At 42.8% G+C, this 21,394-nt stretch overlaps 1 protein-coding gene and 1 long non-coding RNA gene across 3 annotated transcripts; one reads left to right on the forward strand and one right to left on the reverse strand.

Annotated features, from left to right (window-relative positions):
* Nucleotides 1-34: 34 nt before the first annotated feature.
* Nucleotides 35-21,293, reverse strand: vgll4b (vestigial-like family member 4b). Of its 2 annotated transcripts, XM_088389266.1 has the most exons (6): nucleotides 21,032-21,293; nucleotides 19,848-19,921; nucleotides 8,610-8,841; nucleotides 3,308-3,566; nucleotides 3,095-3,212; nucleotides 35-2,584 (listed from the first exon to the last, which is right to left on the reverse strand). In XM_088389266.1, exons 2-6 carry the CDS (start codon nucleotides 19,909-19,911, stop codon nucleotides 2,301-2,303), a joined length of 957 nt encoding a protein of 318 aa, XP_088245392.1. In that variant the 5' UTR covers nucleotides 19,912-19,921; nucleotides 21,032-21,293; the 3' UTR covers nucleotides 35-2,300. The 2 variants fall into 2 exon arrangements, with proteins under 2 accessions (XP_088245392.1, XP_088245391.1); XM_088389265.1 differs by lacking the exons at nucleotides 19,848-19,921; nucleotides 21,032-21,293 and adding an exon at nucleotides 12,939-13,339.
* On the forward strand, nucleotides 13,182-15,858 carry LOC148390910 (uncharacterized). The gene is made up of 3 exons (XR_015861232.1): nucleotides 13,182-13,450; nucleotides 14,976-15,145; nucleotides 15,595-15,858. It is a non-coding gene; the product is annotated as an uncharacterized LOC148390910 (long non-coding RNA).
* Nucleotides 21,294-21,394: the final 101 nt, after the last annotated feature.

The raw sequence follows: 21,394 nt of genomic DNA on the forward strand, positions 1-21,394 counted from the left end.
TTTGCTGAAATGCACAAAGCAGTGCACAGTCAAGTGGTGATTTGAAAGCACTTTATTGTTCATCAAGGCTACTTTACGTACAAAAAAAGGTGGCCTGCCAAAACCTTTTCAGTAGGAGACACAGCCACAAACACTTTGTGTGCATTCTTTTTAACAGTTGAGAGATCCTAGCACTAAATACATGCTATTTGTAAAAATAAGAAACAAAGAAAAAAAAAAAAGAAAAAACAAAGGGGACCACAAAGTATGCGATTGGTCACCGCATCGCCCGTGTTGATTAAAGACTGAAACACTTGCATTTGTTTGACAAATGTTGATTTTTGAAAGACTTGGGTAAAGAAACAACCAGCGTTGGAGCTGAGAACTAGGAGCGAAGTCACCAAACTTAAAAGGGTCGAGCATTTTTTTCCTTAATTAAATAATTGATGGATGTAGCGATTGTCACTGACAATGTCCAGTGGCTTTTTTTGTGTGTGTTCCTGCACTTGAACCTTTTACAAGACAACAAAAAAGATCAACTTTTTCAGCATGAAGAAAAAAATGATTATGAGGACAGAAAGAAGCAATTAAATAGCTACATATCATTAACAAATAATTGTTCCTTGAAAAATACCTACGATTTGTTTTCTCTGTACATCCGTTACGCACAGCGTAATGATGGTCTTATAGTTACCTATTAAAAAAGAAAAGTCATTTTCCTACAGTGTGTGTGTTGCAGACAGGCAGCCTTCAAACTAAAGCATGGTAGTGAAATGACAAAAACTTAGCAAGCGATTGACTTTACGATTCTTGCGCAAACAGAAGCTCAGCTCCTGTGAACGGCACTTTCGTATAAGGGGCCATCTTAGTTGTAGTCCTCTTTAGCTCAAATAAGAATGGAATGTGTTGCAGATGCTTTTCGTTGGAAGCGTTTCCACTAAGTGGGAAATACGAAATCCACAATTTTGGGGAACACATGCGTGTTGACATATATATTTGTTTGCCTGCAAATGAAATCATAAAGAGTACGTAGTTTTCTGTCACTCGAGATGCATTTTTCCAAGACTGCGTCTACGCTGAACCGTACTGCTTGGCGGGCACTTTACACACGCCAGCGGATGTTGGTGAGCACTGTGCTACAAGGAGCTAGCATGCGGTACCACTGATGACTCAACATCAACGCTTGCCTTTGTTTTTGTTTTTCTCAGTTCAGTTAGCAAAATGTTTAGCAGAGCCTGTCCGCTAGCTAAAGATGTTTGCTAGCACACGTTTGTATTAAAAAAGAAGAAAAAAAAAAAAAAACTCACACACACGACATAGTAACGTCAACGATATAACAACATGGAGTACAACTGATCCAGCAGTGAGTGTATATTGTCTAACGCGTGTTACGAGAAAAAATAAAAATTTAAAAGAAGGCTAATTAGAAGTAGTTGAAATGCTTACTAATAGATACCAGCTATTCAAAACAAAAACACATGCACGGGTAAAAAGCCTTGGTTTACCCTTCAAACCTTAGCGAGCTTGAGTGAAGCAGGGCAAGTAACTTTTTGAGGAGACGTCAACTGTTAGCATTAGCGCGTCTGTTGCCAATGGGGTAAGAGAACCACTGGACCCTTTCACACTGCTTTTTACATCAGGCAGCTTTGCAGACTTGAAAACACAAAGTTGAAACCCAATTCCTGTAGTGAAACCCCAGTTTGCAACCCTAAAGTAAGTTTGGCCAAGTGATCAGTTATCGAAATTCTATGACAAAAATGAGAATCGGCATAAAAAAATAATTAAAAAAAAAAAAGGTTCTAACTTAAACCTCACCTCACCTTAACCTGAAACAGTACACTAGGATTGAAAGGCTAATCCTGGCCCAGTGCCCAACCCAAAGTGTGTCAAAGGTCACACCTGAAGCCCAGCTTTTCATCGTCTCCATTAATTAATCAAGTCATCTATGACCTCTCAGTCCGGTCAGCGAAGCTTTGACGCGCAGTGTGAAAGAGGCTCAAGGTTTCTTTGGTGGCACGGTCAGGTGCCTTTTTGTTACTCGCTTTTGTGTCTTTCAGATGCAGAATAGCCAAACTACAGTTAAACAAACAACAAAATAAAAAAAAAATTAAAAAAGCTCTACAAAGAAAACAGTTCCTTTATGTACAAATAACTACAAAAGGCTCACGAGGATGCCACGTTCAAGTTCCTCATCAGTTCCTTATTGCTCACTTGATCCTCAGCGGGGTTGATTTGTGTTAAGCAAACCAGCAGGCCGGGCGCTCCCTCAAGGAGGCCGCCGTCGGGAACCGCTGCCTCTTCAAAATCCCTGCTCGTCCTCTTCAGGAGACCAGAGAAGGGGAGTGGTTGTGGTTGATCATGCGGCTGTCGGGTGAGGAGTTGGGGCTGCTGGTGGATGACGACGGCGCGCTCTTGTTCTTGATCTGCAGCCAGGTCTCGCCCAGCGCCTTGGCAAAGTGGTCGTCCACCGAGCCCGTGATGGACACCGAGTTAGTGGCTGTCGCCGTGGCGGCCGCTGCAACCGCCGCTGCTTCGGGCTCCTTGTAGTTTTTGCCCAGGCTGCGACGGAAGTGCTCCTCGATGACGGGGTCGCACGCCGTGTTGGCTGCATGGAAGGTGCACACGGAAACTACATGTAAGCCTCGGAATAAATAAATAGGATTCTATTCACTTCAACCTAATTTTCCCTCTCCAAAAGATGCTACTTAGTTTTTTAAAGCACTAAAGCAGATAAAAATAAGACTTTGTCGTCATACCCGATGTCACCTTATGTCTCCAAACCCTAGTTCAACCATTTTTTTTACGAGACCTATTCCAAAACTAGGCAGCCATTGTGGGTGAAGTTACTCATCAGAAAGCTAAATATAACTGGACATTGAAGGGTTAGGTGTGGCTTTTCGTTTTGGAAAAGGATCCAAGAAGAAATTGAATGATGACAATACGCATTTGCATTCCTTTAAAAGAAATATTTCATGGCTTTTTACTGCGGCTAATTTCATTTGCTGCTTGCAATTTTCAGCGCGTCTCACACCAACGGCTAACCCTGAGAACACATTGTTTCTATTTGCACTGGAGCAGTCACGCAATGCAAATCTTTGTGCGTGTGACCACTCACCGTGTCCCCTCCTATAGCTGTTAGTGAGGCTTGAGCAGCCGTTGTGTGAAAGCGGGCAGTGTGACAGGTTACAGTTGCGGTTGTTAGCAGGCGCGCATGTGATCACCGATGGACGATTCTGGAAAGAGACGGACATACGTTAGTTTTTTCTCCCCGTCATGAGATCAGAAACAAACATCTAGGCTTCAACAAGTCCCGAGCATGAATCATCACCTGCTGGCGTTCCGTGACGGCGTGCGGCAAGGCGACATGAGTTGCCACGCTGCTTCGTTCCGCCATGCCGCTGCTTTTGGTGAGCGCCAGCGGCTGGTCCATGGCGGCTAAACTGGCGAGGTGGTGGTGATGGTGCTGAAGGTGGGCGTGGCCGTACAGGTGGTTGGCGTGGATGCCGAGAGGCCCGGGCACCACTACACGCTCCATGGGACTGCGACTCTGGTCCTTGGAGGAGCTACGATAGTCTCCGTGAGGTTTCCTGGGATAAAAACAGACAAAACCCATCATGATCACAATTTGAATTTTTTTTTTTTGGGTGGTGTCTAACTCATTTGGACTGTTGTAAAAGATGCTCGTGTTTTCTGCGGTTGAAGCAGTTCCATCTGAACGGGGATTATTTTGTCATTTTTACGTGACACTTTTCCAAAACGCAGAGGTTGCCGCAAATGTACGCCCAGTGTGATGTGCAATCGAGTGGTCATGCTTCATATTGCACGTGCTTGCTCGCACTTGAGCAGGTAGCAATTATGTTGTTGAGCCAGTCAAATGCAGTCTGCTTCAGTCTGTGTGTTGGTGTGTGTTTGTTCGGTTGTGTATCACCCTTCCTGCAGCTCCACTTCCCTCCTACAATTTGAGGCCCGGCAAAGGGATCAGTGGTCATTGTACTCGCTTTTACCCATCTCTTTTTCTCCCTCGCCACACTCGCATGAATACAGCCGAATAGAAAATAGAACATGGAGGGGGAAAAAAATAAAATGCTTCATCATTTGGAAGAAGACGCATTTCCACAGTCATTATGACATAGGCACAATGGTGAAAATGCACAAAAAAAAAAAGGTTTAGATGTAAGCATGTGACCAAGCAACCCAATTGCTGGCTCAAGCATCTGGACTCTACAACAGCATCTAAACCACAAATAAATTGACCCCCCACAATACAGACTGGGGACAGAGGAAGAGCTGAGGAGACGTGGGGGGAGGTTGGAAAGACGGCTCTGGGTGAATGGTCCAGTCCTGAACAACAAGAAAGACTTGTTTCCTTCGTTTGTGCCCAAAGCTTACATGAGCAAAGAGGCTCTTTCCACCCCCCCTTTGCTTTGTCTCCCTTGTTCTTTCACCGTCTGCTGCAAACTTCCTGAGAGATTTGGCAGCGTTCCTATAAAGCGCCGACCCACACACTCTCAAAAGCGTGACATTGGGTTACCATTTTCTTGCTCTGAAGAGCCATCATAAAAAGCTTAGAAGTTGCATGTGAACGCTATCATTCACCTTCAAGCTCTATATTGTGTGGACATTTGGCTCATGGTCGTGATTTGAGTGAAGCAAGTGTTGAGCAGGAGGAGATGATTTTGGTTTTTTTACACCGGTGGTCGGCAAACTGGGGAGGCCGCCCACCCAGTCCCCACCGCCCCCACCACCTGAGTGTTTGGTTTCTTCCCAACTTCAGCCACTGCCAAAACACAGACGCAGTCATACCGCCAAGCCAGAGGGGCCGGCCGGGTTGCAGCAGCCAGAGAACGGAACCAATCAATGGCTGAGCAGTCAAATCCTCCACCGGCCCCGAGCCTACGCTTTGGCCCAACACACACCGGACTTGATTGTGTGCCATCGGGCAAGCGAAAACCCACCTGCTTGCTACTCCTGCCAGCTGGTGGGACTACACAATCAAACTTGCCGGACGAAGCCTTCTTTTGTTTTCATATTTTTATTGAGCATGTGCGGTGAATCGCACACATTTTAATTCGGGTGGACTTGTGAAAATGAGAACCATGTGACTGGCATCCAAGCGCATCACGTGACGCCAGCAGACGTCGTCTTGAATGTATTTTACGAGGCCCGGGCTTATGTGTAGCCGGGTATTAGTGGTGGCGGCTGCGGCCTGCGCTCACAGAAGGATCCCTCCGTTCTAAATCCAGATTCCAACCCTCCACCAAAAGTGCATGAATGATACGCTTCCATATGACTACTGTAGCCCATCTGTCATTAAGTGCAGGCTTTTAAGTGAGGCCTGTCTTCACGACGTCAACGCGGGAACTGTGATCGTGCTGTGACTGACTTGTGTCTTAAGCAAGGCCAAGATATTAAAGTATGACGCAACAAATGACAAGAAATAAACCCGGGGATTATTTGTGTTGGTAATTATTTCGTTTGGCTAATCTGTGTGGCCGTATTTTAAGACCAGCAGCACTCTAATGATTTCTAACCTGACCGAATTATTTTTAAGAATCAATTACTGGCTTACTATCACGACCTTGATGTAAATTGCTGCATAATCTCGTCCAACTGGATCAGATTCTGAGTTTGTGGTACCGTTGCTAGAGGAACGCTAAAACGTATTCAATCATACACAGGGATTTGTTCTCCTTGAAAATTAATCCTTCATTTTACCAAGACTTTTGGACAATTCTATGCTTGGTTGTGCACAAAGCGAGGTCCATAAAAGGCATGCTTGGATGACTTTGGTGTGGAAAAACCTGATCCCAACGCCATCAAGCGTGGTTGGGACGATCAAGACCAGAGATTACAGGACTGGCCGTCTTGTCGGACGCCAGGCAGAAACATTACGGACCTTATTGTCTCCAAATTTCAGTTCCGGTCAGGTGTTGTGCTACTTGAAGCCATATAATAGATTTAATAGAATTTAGGTGATTTTTCTCCTGTATTTTTGGTTCACTTGTTTCAGTTTAAAACTAAAACTTGCAGGGGGCGGAGGGAAAACAAACAGTTCTCCAGGAAAACCCTCCCTATAAATCTTAAAACTGGGCAGATGTTGATATCCTCAGAGAGATCCATGGAGACAGGCAAAGAGGGAATGACACACACAGGAAACATCTGGGAAGAATCAGCGTGTAGAGAAAAAGACAAAAAAGAAAAAAAAAAAAAACTGAAGGAGGGGGCGGATGAAGGCGCAACCGCAGGTTACAACCAGGCCTGAGCGAGCTCTGTGCGAAGCCACAGAATGGAAATATACAAATATATATATAGAAAGTGAGCCACACTGCAGGATCCAGAATACATATATTTTTTTTACACCCAAATACAGTTTACTTTTCAGGCTTTAGGCGGATGTTAAAAAAAAAAAAAAAAAGATTTATAATGACAGTATTATTTTAGTTTCCCTTACACTCTGGCAACAACAAGTTTATATGTAGAATACAGGTGAGAAAAAACTAAAGATTGAATTAGTCCAGCCAGCCTTTAATATTCAGCCAGCTCTGAATATTATTTCTGACACCACTCGAGCTGCAGCTGCACATTTTCAGGATAGGACTCAAACATGTGCTTGCCAGCCAAGTTACTCCAGGTTGGGAGCGAGAGTGGAGTGCAGAAAATCCTTTGTAAAGCCCGGACGGATCGGATATGGGAACCCCAACAAGCACTCAAAAAAAAAAAAAGATGTGGCTGCATGAATGCACACTGAATACAAAAAAAGGAACCCACATGTTTTTTGACTAGCTTTGATCAGATGTTCTCACACATATACTTGCTTCCGCTCTTTCATTTTCAGCTTCCTCTGAATTTGGCCCCTGGAGAAAGTTCTGAAGAGGACAAGTGAAGAAGAAGTTTCAAGGAAAGTGCGACTACAAAGAAATCTGATTTCAGGCGTGTGAAGCTCCGGTCAGCGCATAAGCAACAACTAGAAACATTTCCTGCAACATATGACAAGGAGAAGCTTTTGGGGGTGTCTGACTCTTATTTGAAAGCAGATGAGAAGGAGTAGCAAAAGGGACTTTTACAGTGCACCGAAAGGTTTACAAGTGCTGAGTGGAAGCTAGGAGGGCAGGCAGCAGCAAGCTTCCAGCCCGCAGGCTCCAGCGAATAGGATAAGGCTTCTTTGTTCCAGACTCCACCTACCTACTCAGCAACTACACACGGATACTTAGAAATCAGTATTTAAAAATAATAATTAATAAAAAAAAAAAAAGAGCACAAGAGATTTGCTTCAGTTATGCCCGCCTGGTGCCAAGCCAAAGAATTGACATGGTTAAAAAGTCAATGTTGCCAAAAGTGAACAACACACAACGTAGCCTTTCTCTGGCTTCCGAGTACTGCATGTGCGTCTAACAGCAGCTGGTGTTTGTTGAGACACTTTTGCTTTGTTCTCCCACCAAAGTCTGACAACCCCGTGACACTGAAGGCCTTGTTGCGATTGGACAACAAAAGGAGAGGCGACCTTCTGAGGCGCCGCCCCTGAGCAGAGGTGTCAGGTGTCCGTCTGCACCGATGGGGCAACTAATACCGTCTGTAGGTGCGGTAGACCACTTTTTAAAAGATAGACACCAAAAATAAGATGCTTGTTAGTACTTCAGTATTATTTACTGATTTTATACGGTGACTTGTCCAGAACATGGTTGCAGATTTTCTGTTGCAGTGCGTTGTAGATGTCCAGTGCTAAATCTGTGTGCAGCAAAGCGTCACAATTTTTTGTTTTTTTTTCCACGCGTGTGCATGATGACACACTTCAGTCATGTTCGGCCACGCCACTGAGTGCATAGCGGGCTTCAAAAACAATTTCTGTCAACTTGAAAGCTGACAGGACAACAGGCCTTGTTGTATTTGTTAAGTCAACCGTACGCTCCTGACAGTTTAAAAAAAAAAAAAAAAGTAGACGCGACCGCTTAGTTATGGTTGCAAAAAGTAGAATGTAAATTCCCGACACAACGATGAGCGTGAAAACACGATGACTGTGCACAAATGTCAAGTTGGACAAGCTAATCCTTTGTTATGTGAGCGCAGTCACAAGACCAGAGAAGAAAAGACCTTTTTTCCCATGCCCCCCTACGTGTAGCACAGTGGCTCGACCCGATGTGTAACTCAATCTGCATGCAATTATTTATGTCTTATGTGAAACAAATCTCCCAACAGTAATATGGAGGGAGGATTGTGAGCAGCTTTTCCACATCCGTAGGGTTTTCTGAGCAGAAGCAGACCGGCGGCATCTGACAAGGACGGCCATTTGCGGTGCAGATCCCCCTCCGCAAGCTGTTTATTTACTAAGCAGCTAGCATGAAACGCAGCAGAGTTTGGGCCATCTGCATCGCCGCAATAAATAACGATGGCGGCGGTCCCATGACTGACTCCAGAGTCCTGGATCCTCTGCCCCCCTTGAGACGGAATGTGGGCAAAGTGGGCCATGTAAGTGGTGGGGACTTTTTAGGATTTCATAGTTCGAAGTAAAACAAGTTGACATGGCACGAGGGGGAATAAATGATGACAAATAGTTTTGGTTTTTTTTAAGATTACATAGATCAGCCTCTTAAAATACACAAGTAGAGTTGATCTGGCAGATCTACTGTACTCACAACTGTGCGGCGAACAGACGGCTCATCTTGGCCACGTGCTCGTTGTCGTCCATGTCGCTGTCCCCATGTTCCCCGCTCAGCTTCCTCTTGGTGGGGCTGATGGGTGGCGGGCCCGTCCTGTGGCTGGAGATGGATGACGAAGAGGAGGACGAGGAGGAGGAGGAAGAGGAGGAAGAAGACGAGGACAGGGAGAGGGACTGCAGTCGGGGGTCGCCTCGCAAGGCTGCTTCTCCTAAGAAGAGGAAGACAGAAAAAGAAGCTTAAAGGAAAGTTTCAAGTCCCAAACAACTTTGTGCCATTTAGAGTTCGCTGAGTGTTTAGGCAACAGTTGTGTTGACTCGGTTTGCTCTTCCAGAATTAGCGGTGGACTGTTTCGGAAACCTGCGGACGGGTTCTGCTTGCGACTGTTTGTGTGCATTTCTCTGACTGACCGAGTCCACCGCCCCACAGTCTCGTCCCCGGTCCACAAGGCCTCCTGAGTAGCCAGTGAGTGGGAGCAAAGAAAGACGAGAATGAGGGAAAAGTACCACTGGCTTCGTCTCAGCTCGGGGACTTTCCACTGCTTTGGATTCATGCATCTGCCTGAATTTTCCCAAACAAAACATACGAGTCGAAGAAAAAGACAGCTTCAGCTCAAAACTCTCCATAACTACTCCCAAAACGGAGACAAACAAAAAGTTTGTTGCTAACACCAAACTCCCAAAGCGTTACAATATCAAACTGCAGCCTCGGTCACGCGGAGCTCGTCCGTGCATTGAAGGTGGAAAACTGCTACGTCCGCTTTGTACACTCATTCCACGTCACTGCGATTGATATAAGACAGGGACATAGAAAAGTTTGGAAAATGCAGGCTTTTTATAGCTCTCTATGTCAGAAATGCATAATAGCTCCAGTGACTTGTGGCATTTTGTGGTCAATGCTCTTTTTATACTAACATAAATGCTGTGGAAACTTGTTTGAAATGTTCTTTTTCAGTGAAAAGTCATAAATCATCAGGCAAAGAGCATAATAGTCATTTTTCATGTACTTACTGTCAAAATATCAATAACAAATAGAAATGTTCTCTCTCTCTCTCAACCCCCCCAACTTTCTTTACGTCTCTGTTCTCCAGATCAGGGGAAGATAAAAATGTTGGATTGAGACAACTGGACTCTTGTTGTTGAATTAACTGAGTTCAAAATAGCTGCTCACTTTTGCTAAATTAATCAACTTGAATCATTGGAAGGAAAATACATGTGTGTCAAGTTTTCAAGTCACAATGACGCTCAAAACAACTGGTTACCTTTGATCTACGTCAACTTTAGCCAACTAAAAATAAGCAATGATTCTTCTAAGCAGTAAGCATGCCGCAAAAAAATGGAAAGTGGGCCCACGAGCCTGGGCCCACGAGCCTGGCCTCCCAAACAGTGCCACCCACCACCCAACTCCCAGTGGCATGCTCCTGCTCGGCCCACTGTGCGCCATGGCAACAGGGATGACATCATTATATTTGACCAGGCAATAAAAAGGAAGAAGAGACTTGCGACAGCACACCATCCAATCAGGATGCAGGATATTGGCAGGGGATGGGCACAATGTTTGGATAGGATCGTGTTTCTGATCCAAATTAATTACACAACACAATCTGGTCAATGATTTTGTTGACTCTTTGAGCCTATCATCACACTTTATATGATATAGAATGAACTAACTGTGCTACTGTATGGACTTGCACATTTAAACTTTCTTTGGAATGTTTTGTAATGGGCATAAGTAACAATTAAACATCTTTATGGCTGTTAGAGCTGCACATATGACAATAGACGCAAATTTATAAATGTGACCATATGTGTGACATGACTGATTTTGGTGCACATGTCGTCTTTCTACTTCTAATTAAGAACATCAAAAAGATGGTGAGATGATGAGAAACGCTTGTGAGTGGAAGTCAAACTCCTCTCTCATTCGATTGGGCTCGCGTGATCAAAGTCTATTTCTCTTGACGGAACTTCAAACATTTTAAAATCTGGATGAGATTAGATTACCAACGGAGGTGAACTCGCTCTCTTTTTTTCCTTCTCTCCCCCCTCAAGACACTCGAAGATGAGTACAAGCTTGCCTTGTTATCTCCCTGCTTGTGAGCTTAAGTCCTAGGGCGATGCTTTTATCTCACTCATCACTCCAAAGGAAATCTAACACGAATCAATAATAAAGACTTGACGGATGTTCTTTGGAAAGTCCAACATTGGTTGGAATGGATCCCAGCCCGGGAAAGGAGTGAGGGCAACGAAGTGAGGAAAATCCACTAGAAGTGTTGTAAAAAGCAATAAAACCAAAATAAAACGGGAGCTACTTCATCATTCTCATACAGCACGTTTTAAGTTATTGTGCTCTTTCGCAACTCCTTTTTGCTCAACTATTGTGCTAAAACATGTCCCATTCTTCATTCATTGTACGTGGTTGCAGGATGCCTGTGCTTTGCTTATTGTTTTCGGCGTACATAATAGGGTTGCGGATGCACATGCGCGAGCTGGGGTCACTTGATAATTGCTAGGTCGGCATTATAAATGAGAATGTGTTGCGTGAGTATGTAAAGGTTAAATAATGCAGTGCGACCTTGACTCTACGTCACTTTTTAAAAATTGACTCCTTGTTCTGATCTGATTGTCGGTTCTCTCTGAGTAAGTGTCTCCAAAAAAAAAAAAGTTTATCCTTTGATGCTTGCTAAACGGAGGGCAAGTGGAGGTCTCACATCCTCTGCTCAAGTCTCATAAGAGCGTGTCAAACCACGCACATTTCAATCATGCACAATATATTTGTTTATTTTTCCAAATATACTGTCCAGTCAAAAGGACAATCTACATATGAGCAAGATATTATTAAAGACTATGGCAACGCAACAGCAGAAGGACAACATCACAACTCCCCTCCACAAAGTAGTGAGCATGTCTGGGCACGCATGGCTTTTCTTTCACTCTTTGGATCTTTTTGTATTTCTTATCACGAGGTGCATGTTCTGCTAAGTCAGCTACCAAAACACCCAGAGGATAGGTACATATTAGAAAGAAAAAATAAAATACCAAAGAGTCTCCTCTTCAGTGGTGTAATTGGATAGACGGCGTGAAACCCGAGAGGCGAGACATCACAGTGAAACCTTCTGTTTGGATTCAATCCCGGGACAGTGGCACTTTCATCCTTTTTACTCATCGCGGGGCAGAAGAATAAACTAGGGCAAGATTGAAAGCTACTGCTATTTCATAGAACAGCGCAACTGTTCTGTGATGCTGGTTGACTTCTGAGTTGTTCTTTCTTCTTAATGGCCATACAAGTATATAGAGAAGGTAACCACTGAGTAATGGAGCGCGATTTAAAACTAACCTTTATTTGATGGGCATGACAAAAGAGAAGCTAGTCATTACGCTAATTGTGTTTTGTGTGCTTGGTAAAAATGACAAATTAATCTAGTACTGAGCAGCCAGACATTTTCCTGTTCTTGGAAATGCACCAAAACACAACCTGAAAAGCTGCCTGACATATAAATAGGTAGACTGCCACCAGCCAAGTCGTAAATGAATGAATGAATGAAGTCATAAATAATGGTTTATTTATGATGTTAATCTGATAACTGAACTGTGTGTTTGTAGTAGTGTCAGTCTGAGAAAAATGGCTACAAATTAAAGGATTTTTGGGGGATCTGCACAAAAGTAAATCTAGTAACTTCTGGAAGGCTGTGATAAACTTGAATTCTTTGTCTAATAAGATCTACAATTATCAACTAGTCAAATAAACAAAGCCAAACAGCTTGTCAAAGCTACAATTCGATTCATACACATACAGATTATTGTAATAATAATTTCTAATTGCAATGTTTTATACACAATGAAACACATTTAATTCACAATATATTTTGTGTTGGTCTGTGTGTCAATCAACTATTATTTAAAGTAGTGGGAGGCAATTTTGTTTCACTTAATTAGTCCAAGAATTATTTAACACAAATAATGGATGTTTCTCCATCTGTGTCTATGCAGGAGTGCGGAGACTTTCGCCAATTTGCAAAAATGACACGAGCAGCTAACGTTAGCTGCGTAGCCGATGGCGATGGATGGCGCTATGCACGATCAAACTTGCGCGAATTTCACAACGTTAGGATAGTTCGATGGGAATGCCAAAACCGCAGTTAATAAACAAATATCTTTTGCTACTACTGCGAAAAGCAGTCATCGACTACATTGAACTTGTTGCAAATGCAAAACCATCGATAACAGCGTGAGTGTAAAACAACTTTGCAAGGTGTAAAAACAAGCAGAAAACCATCGACAAAATCCCCCACCCGCCTTCCAAGTTTACCTTCGTAGCAGAGTATGCCAATGTTGTTGTTCATCTTGTCCAGGTACTGGAAATTCAACAGATCCATTTTCGTCAGTAGCATTTATCGCCCTTTTTTCTCACCCTTACCGACAACAAAAATAAGTCAAGTTGTTGGTTCTTTCTTTTTGTTTTTTTTCTTCAGGCGACAGACACCTAAGTTAAAAGGCCCAGCCTCCCACTTTAGTCTCCGTAGAAAACAAACAAAAATCACCGTGATAGAAGACTACTTGGAGGTGAGTTTGGAGAAAGACTTAGCAAACGTATGCAATAATAAGAGCAAAGTAGCGTCAGTTCTGCTCACAGCCAGCTGTAAGTAGACTGCACTGACACGCAGGCTATGTCGGGTATGACTCCAATGCTGGCCAGCTCTCGCACACTAAAGTGGATGGAGCCTCGGTCTATGACGTCACACCAGTGCGGAAGCGCACGACAAGCTGCGTTCTCTTTTTGGACAACAGGTGGCGCTGAACACCAAAACAACTACTGTCGAGGTATAGTATATGAAGGGGAAATTATATTTTTGACATGTAAAAAAAAAATATTTTCTTGGGCTGCGGAGGAAGTCTGCGCACTGGGAGTGCATGAGAACCTCACACAGGAAGGCCAGAATTGTAAGGCAGACGTGTTAACTACCAGGTCCCCTGCATTTTTAATAACCACCCATCCATTTTCTATGCAACTTGCCCCCAGGGCCATATTCAAATCCTGAAACTCAGAACTGTGAGTCCAGTGGTTAATGTGACGGTTACAGGGTCTATGGGTTTCCTGTTCTACTATTCAGAGGCACTGGGCATGCTTGGTAAATCCCTGGAGGGCCTCACATCTCAGGGATGTTTTATGCACCAGATCAGCCTCTCCAAACATATCCCAATTGTGTGTGTATATGGGGGGGGGGGGGGGGGGGGTGGGTGCTGGAGGGTGAGAGTGAGCTCCTCAAACCACAGTAGTAAATGTTGGAAGAGGAGTGGGGAAAAGTACAGGAGCAATAATTATATCGAATAATGAGAAAGTAAGTAGGACACATGTGGCAAATAGAACAATAAGAAATCTGTGCTTATGATCGAAAAGACTCATGAAAGATACAATAGATGATATCACACAACCATATGACATAATATACGTTTTATTATTGTAACAACCCTTCAATAATTTATGAAGTTACTATTAGATGTTAAATGTGCAACATGGCAAGGCCTTAGGAAGTTGAATGCGTGTAAACAAAGCAAAACAGCCTTCAGTTTAAACATGCATGTCTGCTGCCCTCTAGGGCCCAGAAGGAAAAGTGCTAATTTATTAGGGCAAATGAAGCAAAAGGCACGAGTTCATTAAAAGAAAAAATAAAGATCAAATTGATTGACGAGAACACACATATGAAAACCAAACTTTTCCATGCGGTTTTGCAAATTAATACAGACCAGGAAGTTCCCTGAAACCTTCATCAATCGCTTAATACGGAAAACCGCAATTATGTGGAGAATTAAAAATAATAATAATTTCAAAGTGGCCCAGCCCAAACACAAAGCCTCCTTATACCAACGGGTTCAAATCATCATCAGTCCACCATGACAACTTTCATATCCTGCTCCCAACTCTGACACCAAACCATAATTTCACCTATAACCTCGCTCATAAACACACCATTTAACACTTCCCTCTTTGTTCTTGTGCACACACACAAACATGCCTCAACCCTCTCTCTGCTCCCCCTCCCGTTGCCTTTCCCAATCCAGAGCTCAACATTAGCATTAACTTGTTGGAGCCCCATTGTGTCCACTTTCACACACTCTCGTTTGCCTTGGTTCGAACAGAGAGCTGCTTTCATTGCTTTAGAGCTGCAAACTACTGCGTTCTGTGATGCTGGTTGACTCCCAAGTTGTTCTCATTTAGAGACAATTCCTCCTATGGGAAAATGTGTCAAATGAATTGAAACGGTCATACAAGAGAAGAGTTATGTAAATAACATGAGATTGCATGTGATGTCACACAAAACTCCCCAATTGTGTTATGATTTTTCAGGGACACTTTCCCAAATTGCGCCACGTTTGAAGTGGGCGTGCAAGCTGCTGCTTTCTTCTCTGTCAGGACAAGGTGGTGACGGGCCTGCATGTTGTGACTCAGGCCCAGGCATCCCTCTCTCTGTCCAAGTAGTGGGCGCGTCTGGATATCAGCCCAGCAAAGACTCATCGGTGAGTCGTCCTCACGCTTTATTAACGTGCTGCGGCAGGTTGAATCAAACACTAAGAGAACACCCACGCCGTTTTCCAGTTTAGTAAGACAATTATGAAGAAAGTATGTTTTGGGGAAATGGGCCAGGGGGGTAGGAAAGTAGATTAGTGCACACACAAAATATTAGAATTAGATGAAATGCAAGTTTAATTAATTAATTAATGTTGAACTATTATGACTATAGACATATAGTGCATCCGGAAAGTATTCAGCTTTTATTCAGTGAGCAGTGATTTTGTTTACTTAGTGACATCACGATGAGTTGTGCTGTCGCCATTTGCTATCAAGGTGACAGCATGGAAGAAAGTTTGAAGCTGTAAAATGTTTCATTACACGGCATGGCGTGGTAATTTGACAGCATGTTGAATCAGCCTGATTGCCTTTTTTTTTTTTTGTTTAAACTAAGTAGCGAGAGACGTAAGACTGTCATCAATACGGATGCAAGGGGACACGGCTGCAACGGGACACCGACACGCATCGTCGGCGTACTGTTGGCAGGAGCGGTAAAGGTGAGCAAAGGAAATATCAAGTTGCTACACCAAAACAATGACAACAGATGCTCTACTGTCATTTGAAAGTATAATAATAATAAAAATAAATTATCCAAATTCACAACTCCTGAACTGTGAATGTTGACTGAATAATTCACCTGAATTTTTTTTTCCTATCTGGAACAAGCTGTTATTTATTTAAGGTGTGGCGTTAATTTGTTTAAGTAGACGACGTCAGACGTTTGAAACACTACTACTAAACTTCTATAAACGCTTTCAAGTTCTGCTTGGAGTTTCATTTCATTCCGAGTGACTATGGAGAGGGCGATCAAAAAGAGAAGAATGTCAAGTATGTGTGGTCAGCACAGCCTGAGCGAAAGTTCCAAGATTGCCCAGTTGGTACGAGACGACCCAGCTTGGCATTTACAGAGAAAGAATGAAGGCCTAGCCCAGGCGCCTCCAAATTCCTGTTTGGATCAAATTGTCAATTTTAAAAACCTTTTAGCTACAGCACACAATTCAAATGTGACGGTGACCCTCTGACACGCCGCCTTTGTGACTCCTCAGTCGCCTACTCGACCACGAAAAAGAAACAATGCCACATGGAAAGGGTCAGTGAGGACAGGAGTGAATATAAGACAATAAGGGACTAAATGTGAGTCCCACAACCCAAACCCTTCGTGCCCTCTGACCTGTTAAGATGACCCGTCTACTAAGGAACAAACGGTGAAAAACATTTGTGGTTTTTTTTTTTTGCTGCTATAATAAATGTTTCTAATATGGAGCTTCTCTGTGCTTTTCCTTCTTGGGTTGTAGCCGTTAGTGACTTGACTACGTCATTGCCTTTCTCAAGCGGTTTAATCATTGATTGCTTACTCATTCAAATTAAAGGAGGCCAACGTTTACTTTTTGAGCAGTTCTCGCGTCTCTCTGGTTCAACTCACTTGGTTTTGGGGTTGCAGGACGTAACGATAGAGGAAACAACAACAACTTTAAATTCTTAAATGAATTGCCATATAAATAAAATACAATCAGCAGTACAGACAGCTCACAAGGCAAGAGTATGCTGCTGAATCCAACAAAAGAAAAAGATGTAACGCAAAGTTAATGTTTAAGTGCAATGACTATGACTTTGTAAACCACCGGTGACCTAGTTATCAACGCATAACAGTTTATTCTTCTGATAAAAGCGGTGCTGATAGTAGATTTATGCATCTACTGCGGATGACCAAAAAGGTGATCGCTGAAACAACAATGACATCTTGATAGTGTAATAAAATGTTGCCCATAGCTAGTTTGCCACCTGGCATCGGAGGAAATCCAACGATAAATAACAACATAGGTTAAAGCCGATGATTTAAAGCCGATGATTTAAAGTTTACCACACGTTATTGGAACTAAATGTATTGTCATTTGTCAATTTTTAAAAAAGAAAAAAAAACCTCCACAAAACACTTGTCACATCAAGAAAAGGCCCAATGAGATTTTGAAACAACCACAAATGCCTTCATCAGGGAGACAGGATAGATGAGCAACAGATATTTTCTGCTCACTTTCCATATGCTCCTGCTATTGTCCGACTGTTTACAACCTGCCCGAGTCATGTTACGCCAGTTGAATCAACTGGCCGGAGGGTAGTGCTAAAACACACCCAGCCCATCCTTAACTTAACCCCCTCCATACACACACACACATCTTCAGTCAAACAACCTTTCCTGGCGAAGTTTAGACAAAGTGCCATGGTGCTGCTTCTCAAATTTCACTTTGCGTTACCCTTCTGGCAATCTCCAACGAGTTTCGGCTGACAGGCTTTTATAATGTTTGAAATATTACAACACAGGTGTTTGCAAGTCATTCTTATCTGGTGATTAAAAGACAGTTTAGGCTAACAGACCGTTCCCAGCAAATCTACCACCGCACAAGCGAGAGCTCGCCAAATCTGCTAATGTTTGAACAACCCGTGTAAATAAAAGAGGGAATGAGACACGGTTTTATTTCTCTCTCTGAAAAAACATAAGACTGGGGGAATTGTGTTAACATTTTTTCACTAACCTTATGTGGTCTAATAGTTACGAACAAAAAATGAATAATTCAACTGCATGTATCAACATGTCTCAATTCATCTAAAAATGTCTCTAAAGTTGGAAATTGTCACTAAAAAGTCAACTGCTGTCCCTCCATGACTTTCTACGAAAATTCACTCCACAAGTGCATTTTGCCTCGTCTTTGGCTTTCTTTGTCCCGATAGAAGGAAAAAGGGTACAAAAATGAAATATGTGACCAAAGATCTCCAATTGGTGGTGCACAACTCTTGTCCAGGCTAGTCAGTATGAAATGGCTCAAGGGACAAGAAGTCAGTATCCATAAAAGAAGAAATATTCAACTGTGCTTATATTCTTTTATAGGAAGAAGGACCGAGTTGTCCTGCCGGTTTGGTTTTCTGCTTCCAGAGGTAATATCTGAGCGTTAACAAGAGGCGGCAAGTTAAAGACCTCACATTGTTGACTTGTCTGACAGCTATTTTATACTTCACACTCACTTCACTTCTAATGTACATTGAAACAGGGAGTCAAAAATAGCCCCAAGCTAAAGTGGGCACTTGTACAGAAATCAAGATTGAAGCAACATTTGACATGTTATATTATATGCTACAGCATAGGAATTGGCGTGGGCGCTGACAGGTTTGGGCCTCTCCCTGTGGCGCACGCCCAAAACAGAGTTAGGAACGTTCGTCACAGGTGAGAGCAAATAGGTCGAGGCCTGTCGATCTGGGCCGGCTGGCCGGCGGCTTGTCTGAGTCGCTGAGCAGGATGCGATGACTCACTCGCCAAATTCCCTCCTGCACTATTGTGCGCGCATTGTCGTGAGACAAAAAACGTAGCGCGCAACTAAACGTGACAAAACAAAAACACAGCAGGGGGGGGCGGGGCAGTGGGGGGGGGGGGCAAGGAGCTGGCTTTCAGTTGATGCGGGACAATGCATGATGGGATACCAGCTGCTGACACGCGAGAGAAGCTGCGTCTGTACATTCCCAGGCTGCCAATACACAAGTGAGCATTTTTTTGCTCGACATTCCAAGTTGCTTGGACACAACAAGGGCCAAATTGTGCATCCTCTGTCTGAATTTTTAGCATGGAGATTCATGGTGTGTCACAGAAAATTTCATTACATTTTTTTTTAAATGTGTTCTTGAGTTCTAATCCGCGTTGTTTTGAATGAGTATGCAACATCATTTTATACGAGTATGTGCAGCGTTGCTAGTGTTTAATTTGATTCTCTCTCACTTGTATTAATTTTCTCCGTACAAAACTGCTGACTAAGCTTGTTACTGTTGACAATCACTGTTTATTCATCAATTACTGTCTATTTTGCTGCTGCATAACTGTAATTTGCCCACGGCAGTGCTAATAAAAGCTGATCCAGTTCTAAATAAGCACTATTCTCTGAATTTAAATGGTTGACTTCTGTTCGCACACGGGTCTAGCCCGCAGCAGAGAGGCCTGCTGAGAAGGATTTTGGCCATTTCCTCCTAATCTCGGAAGGAATTCTACATCGAAAAAAAAGAAAACCTCCCACGAATGGAAAGGATAAGACATTTAGGAAAGAAGGATGTGGAGAAAAGTCACCGGAAGTAACTAGACTCTACTACTGTTGGCAAGCTTGTTGAACGGTAGCATTGGTGGCAGTTGAAAGCGGTTATGTCTCATTTTCAAATGCATAAAGACAACTATTGTGTTATGTCACAAAGCAGTGCGGAGGATTGAGCCGACCAGAACGTTACACTCTTTGCTATGGGTGCGGGAACATACATTTTTGGCAAAGGGCTTTCTCTTCTATGATGTCATAAATGATAGTCTATTATGTTGTGTTTCATAACATGGATTTATGTTGATGGAGGTGTAACGCCAATGAGTGTGCCAAAAGAGGCAGGTTAGCATTATCAGGTGTGCCACGGAATATCATTCACGTTGAACTAATCGGTTAAAAAAAAATCTTTGTTCACTTCATATCTTTGTTCAGATTTATTAAATGCTCTTCCCTTAGATAAATAGGTCAGTCTTGATACTACAACTGAGATTTGATTTGAGGAAGGAGTGACATGCTTCTTTGTTTCCTTTTCAAGTGAGATTAAAATCAAATCATGGGATTTTAGAAATAGGTAAAAACTTACGCTCTTCTTCATTAGCATGAACATATGACGCTGCTCTTGACAGAACGTCCAATGGCGTCTCCATGCTGGGTTGCCTGTGGGATAGAGAATTAAATTTAAATACACCAACACACAAAATATTCAAGTGGGTATTTGCGGGTCTCAGCAGGCCACAACTATACACACACAATTCCACTAATTTATGAGGGTGTGTGTGTGTGTGTGTGTGTGTGTGTGTGTGTGTGTGTGTGTGTGTGTGTGTGTGTGTGTGTGTGTGTGTGTGTGTGTGTGTGTGTGTGTGTGTGTGTGTGTGCATGCATGCTTAAATGTTGGTTTAGTCATTATCTCTAGTGTTTGGTTTTGGGGTTGGGAACACACAGCCTGTTCTAAAATAAACAACAAAACAGTTAAAGATAATCTTGTTCAATTTTGATTGACGCTGTCATTGAGGTATATGCAACAAAAAAAAAAAAGTTTATTGTGGGGCTAGTGGTTAAGACATCTGCCTCACAGTTCTGAGGTAGTATGGATGGAATCTCAGCTCCTGTCTTCCTGTAAGCATTAGGAACACAGAGTATAATAAATTACAGATGAAATAATAAATTTATTGTTAAATGTACTCTTTGTAATTTATGTTAGTTAAGTTATTTTAGTACTAATAACTTATTCGAGCGTTTAGTCCTTCAACTTGGAACCGTTGACCCAGCAATGGTATGCAAAGTATTTGTGGATTAAAAAAAAAAAAAAAAGACAATTTGGATTGCATTCCTCAGATGCCAAAATGCCTTCCTGCTCATTATTTCTCACAAGGAAAAATAAACTAGAGTTTATTTCTAACTTTATTTATACTAGCACGCTGACAATGAAAGCGACAATACAAGTGCGTCCGCATTTCTACGCAGCACACTTGGATTTCTGTCCCACGGTTTCCATTTACATAAGACGCAGCCACTCGGTAATTGTTATGATGACAGAAAATAAAACGTTCGTTACATACGCTATTTAGCTATATTTTTTGGCCAGTACCACTTCCTATCGTGAAATTAAACGTTACGCCCCACAATTGGCGGTTAAATTATCACCGTATCTTCTATAATTGTTATTTGCGTGTGGAAAATATGATTAAATGTATTCAACATTTTAAAATGTATCAATCTAAAGCCGCCTCGGGACACTTTGCCGTGTTTACGTTGATAAGCACGTACCTCCTTTAAGCGCCACTTTGGTATCTTCCAGTAGTACAACGTCCAAGCATAGGGAAACAAACGGTGAGGGATTAAAGTGTATATTCCACAGAGATACAAAACTTAATCCGCAGCTAAACGGCTCCGTGGGAGGGAGGACAATAGTATAGTAACTGAGCTGTCGGGACCGACTTGGTTGTAAACGAGGGAAAGACGAAGGAGGAGGAAGGAGGAGGCAGGAATGCCAGGAATGATGGAATTCAGTTGCTAGCAGGTGGTGAAAATAACGCACGCTGATTGGCGGAGCCAAGAGGGCATGATATCAGTATAAATTATGCTAATGATGTACGTCACATCCTCTCAAGGCGTCACCGCAGATACTTT

The sequence above is a fragment of the Syngnathus floridae genome, chromosome 11 (assembly GCF_059516105.1).
Source record: "Syngnathus floridae isolate MCC-2025c chromosome 11, RoL_Sflo_1.0, whole genome shotgun sequence".
Taxonomy (NCBI): Eukaryota; Metazoa; Chordata; class Actinopteri; order Syngnathiformes; family Syngnathidae; genus Syngnathus; species Syngnathus floridae.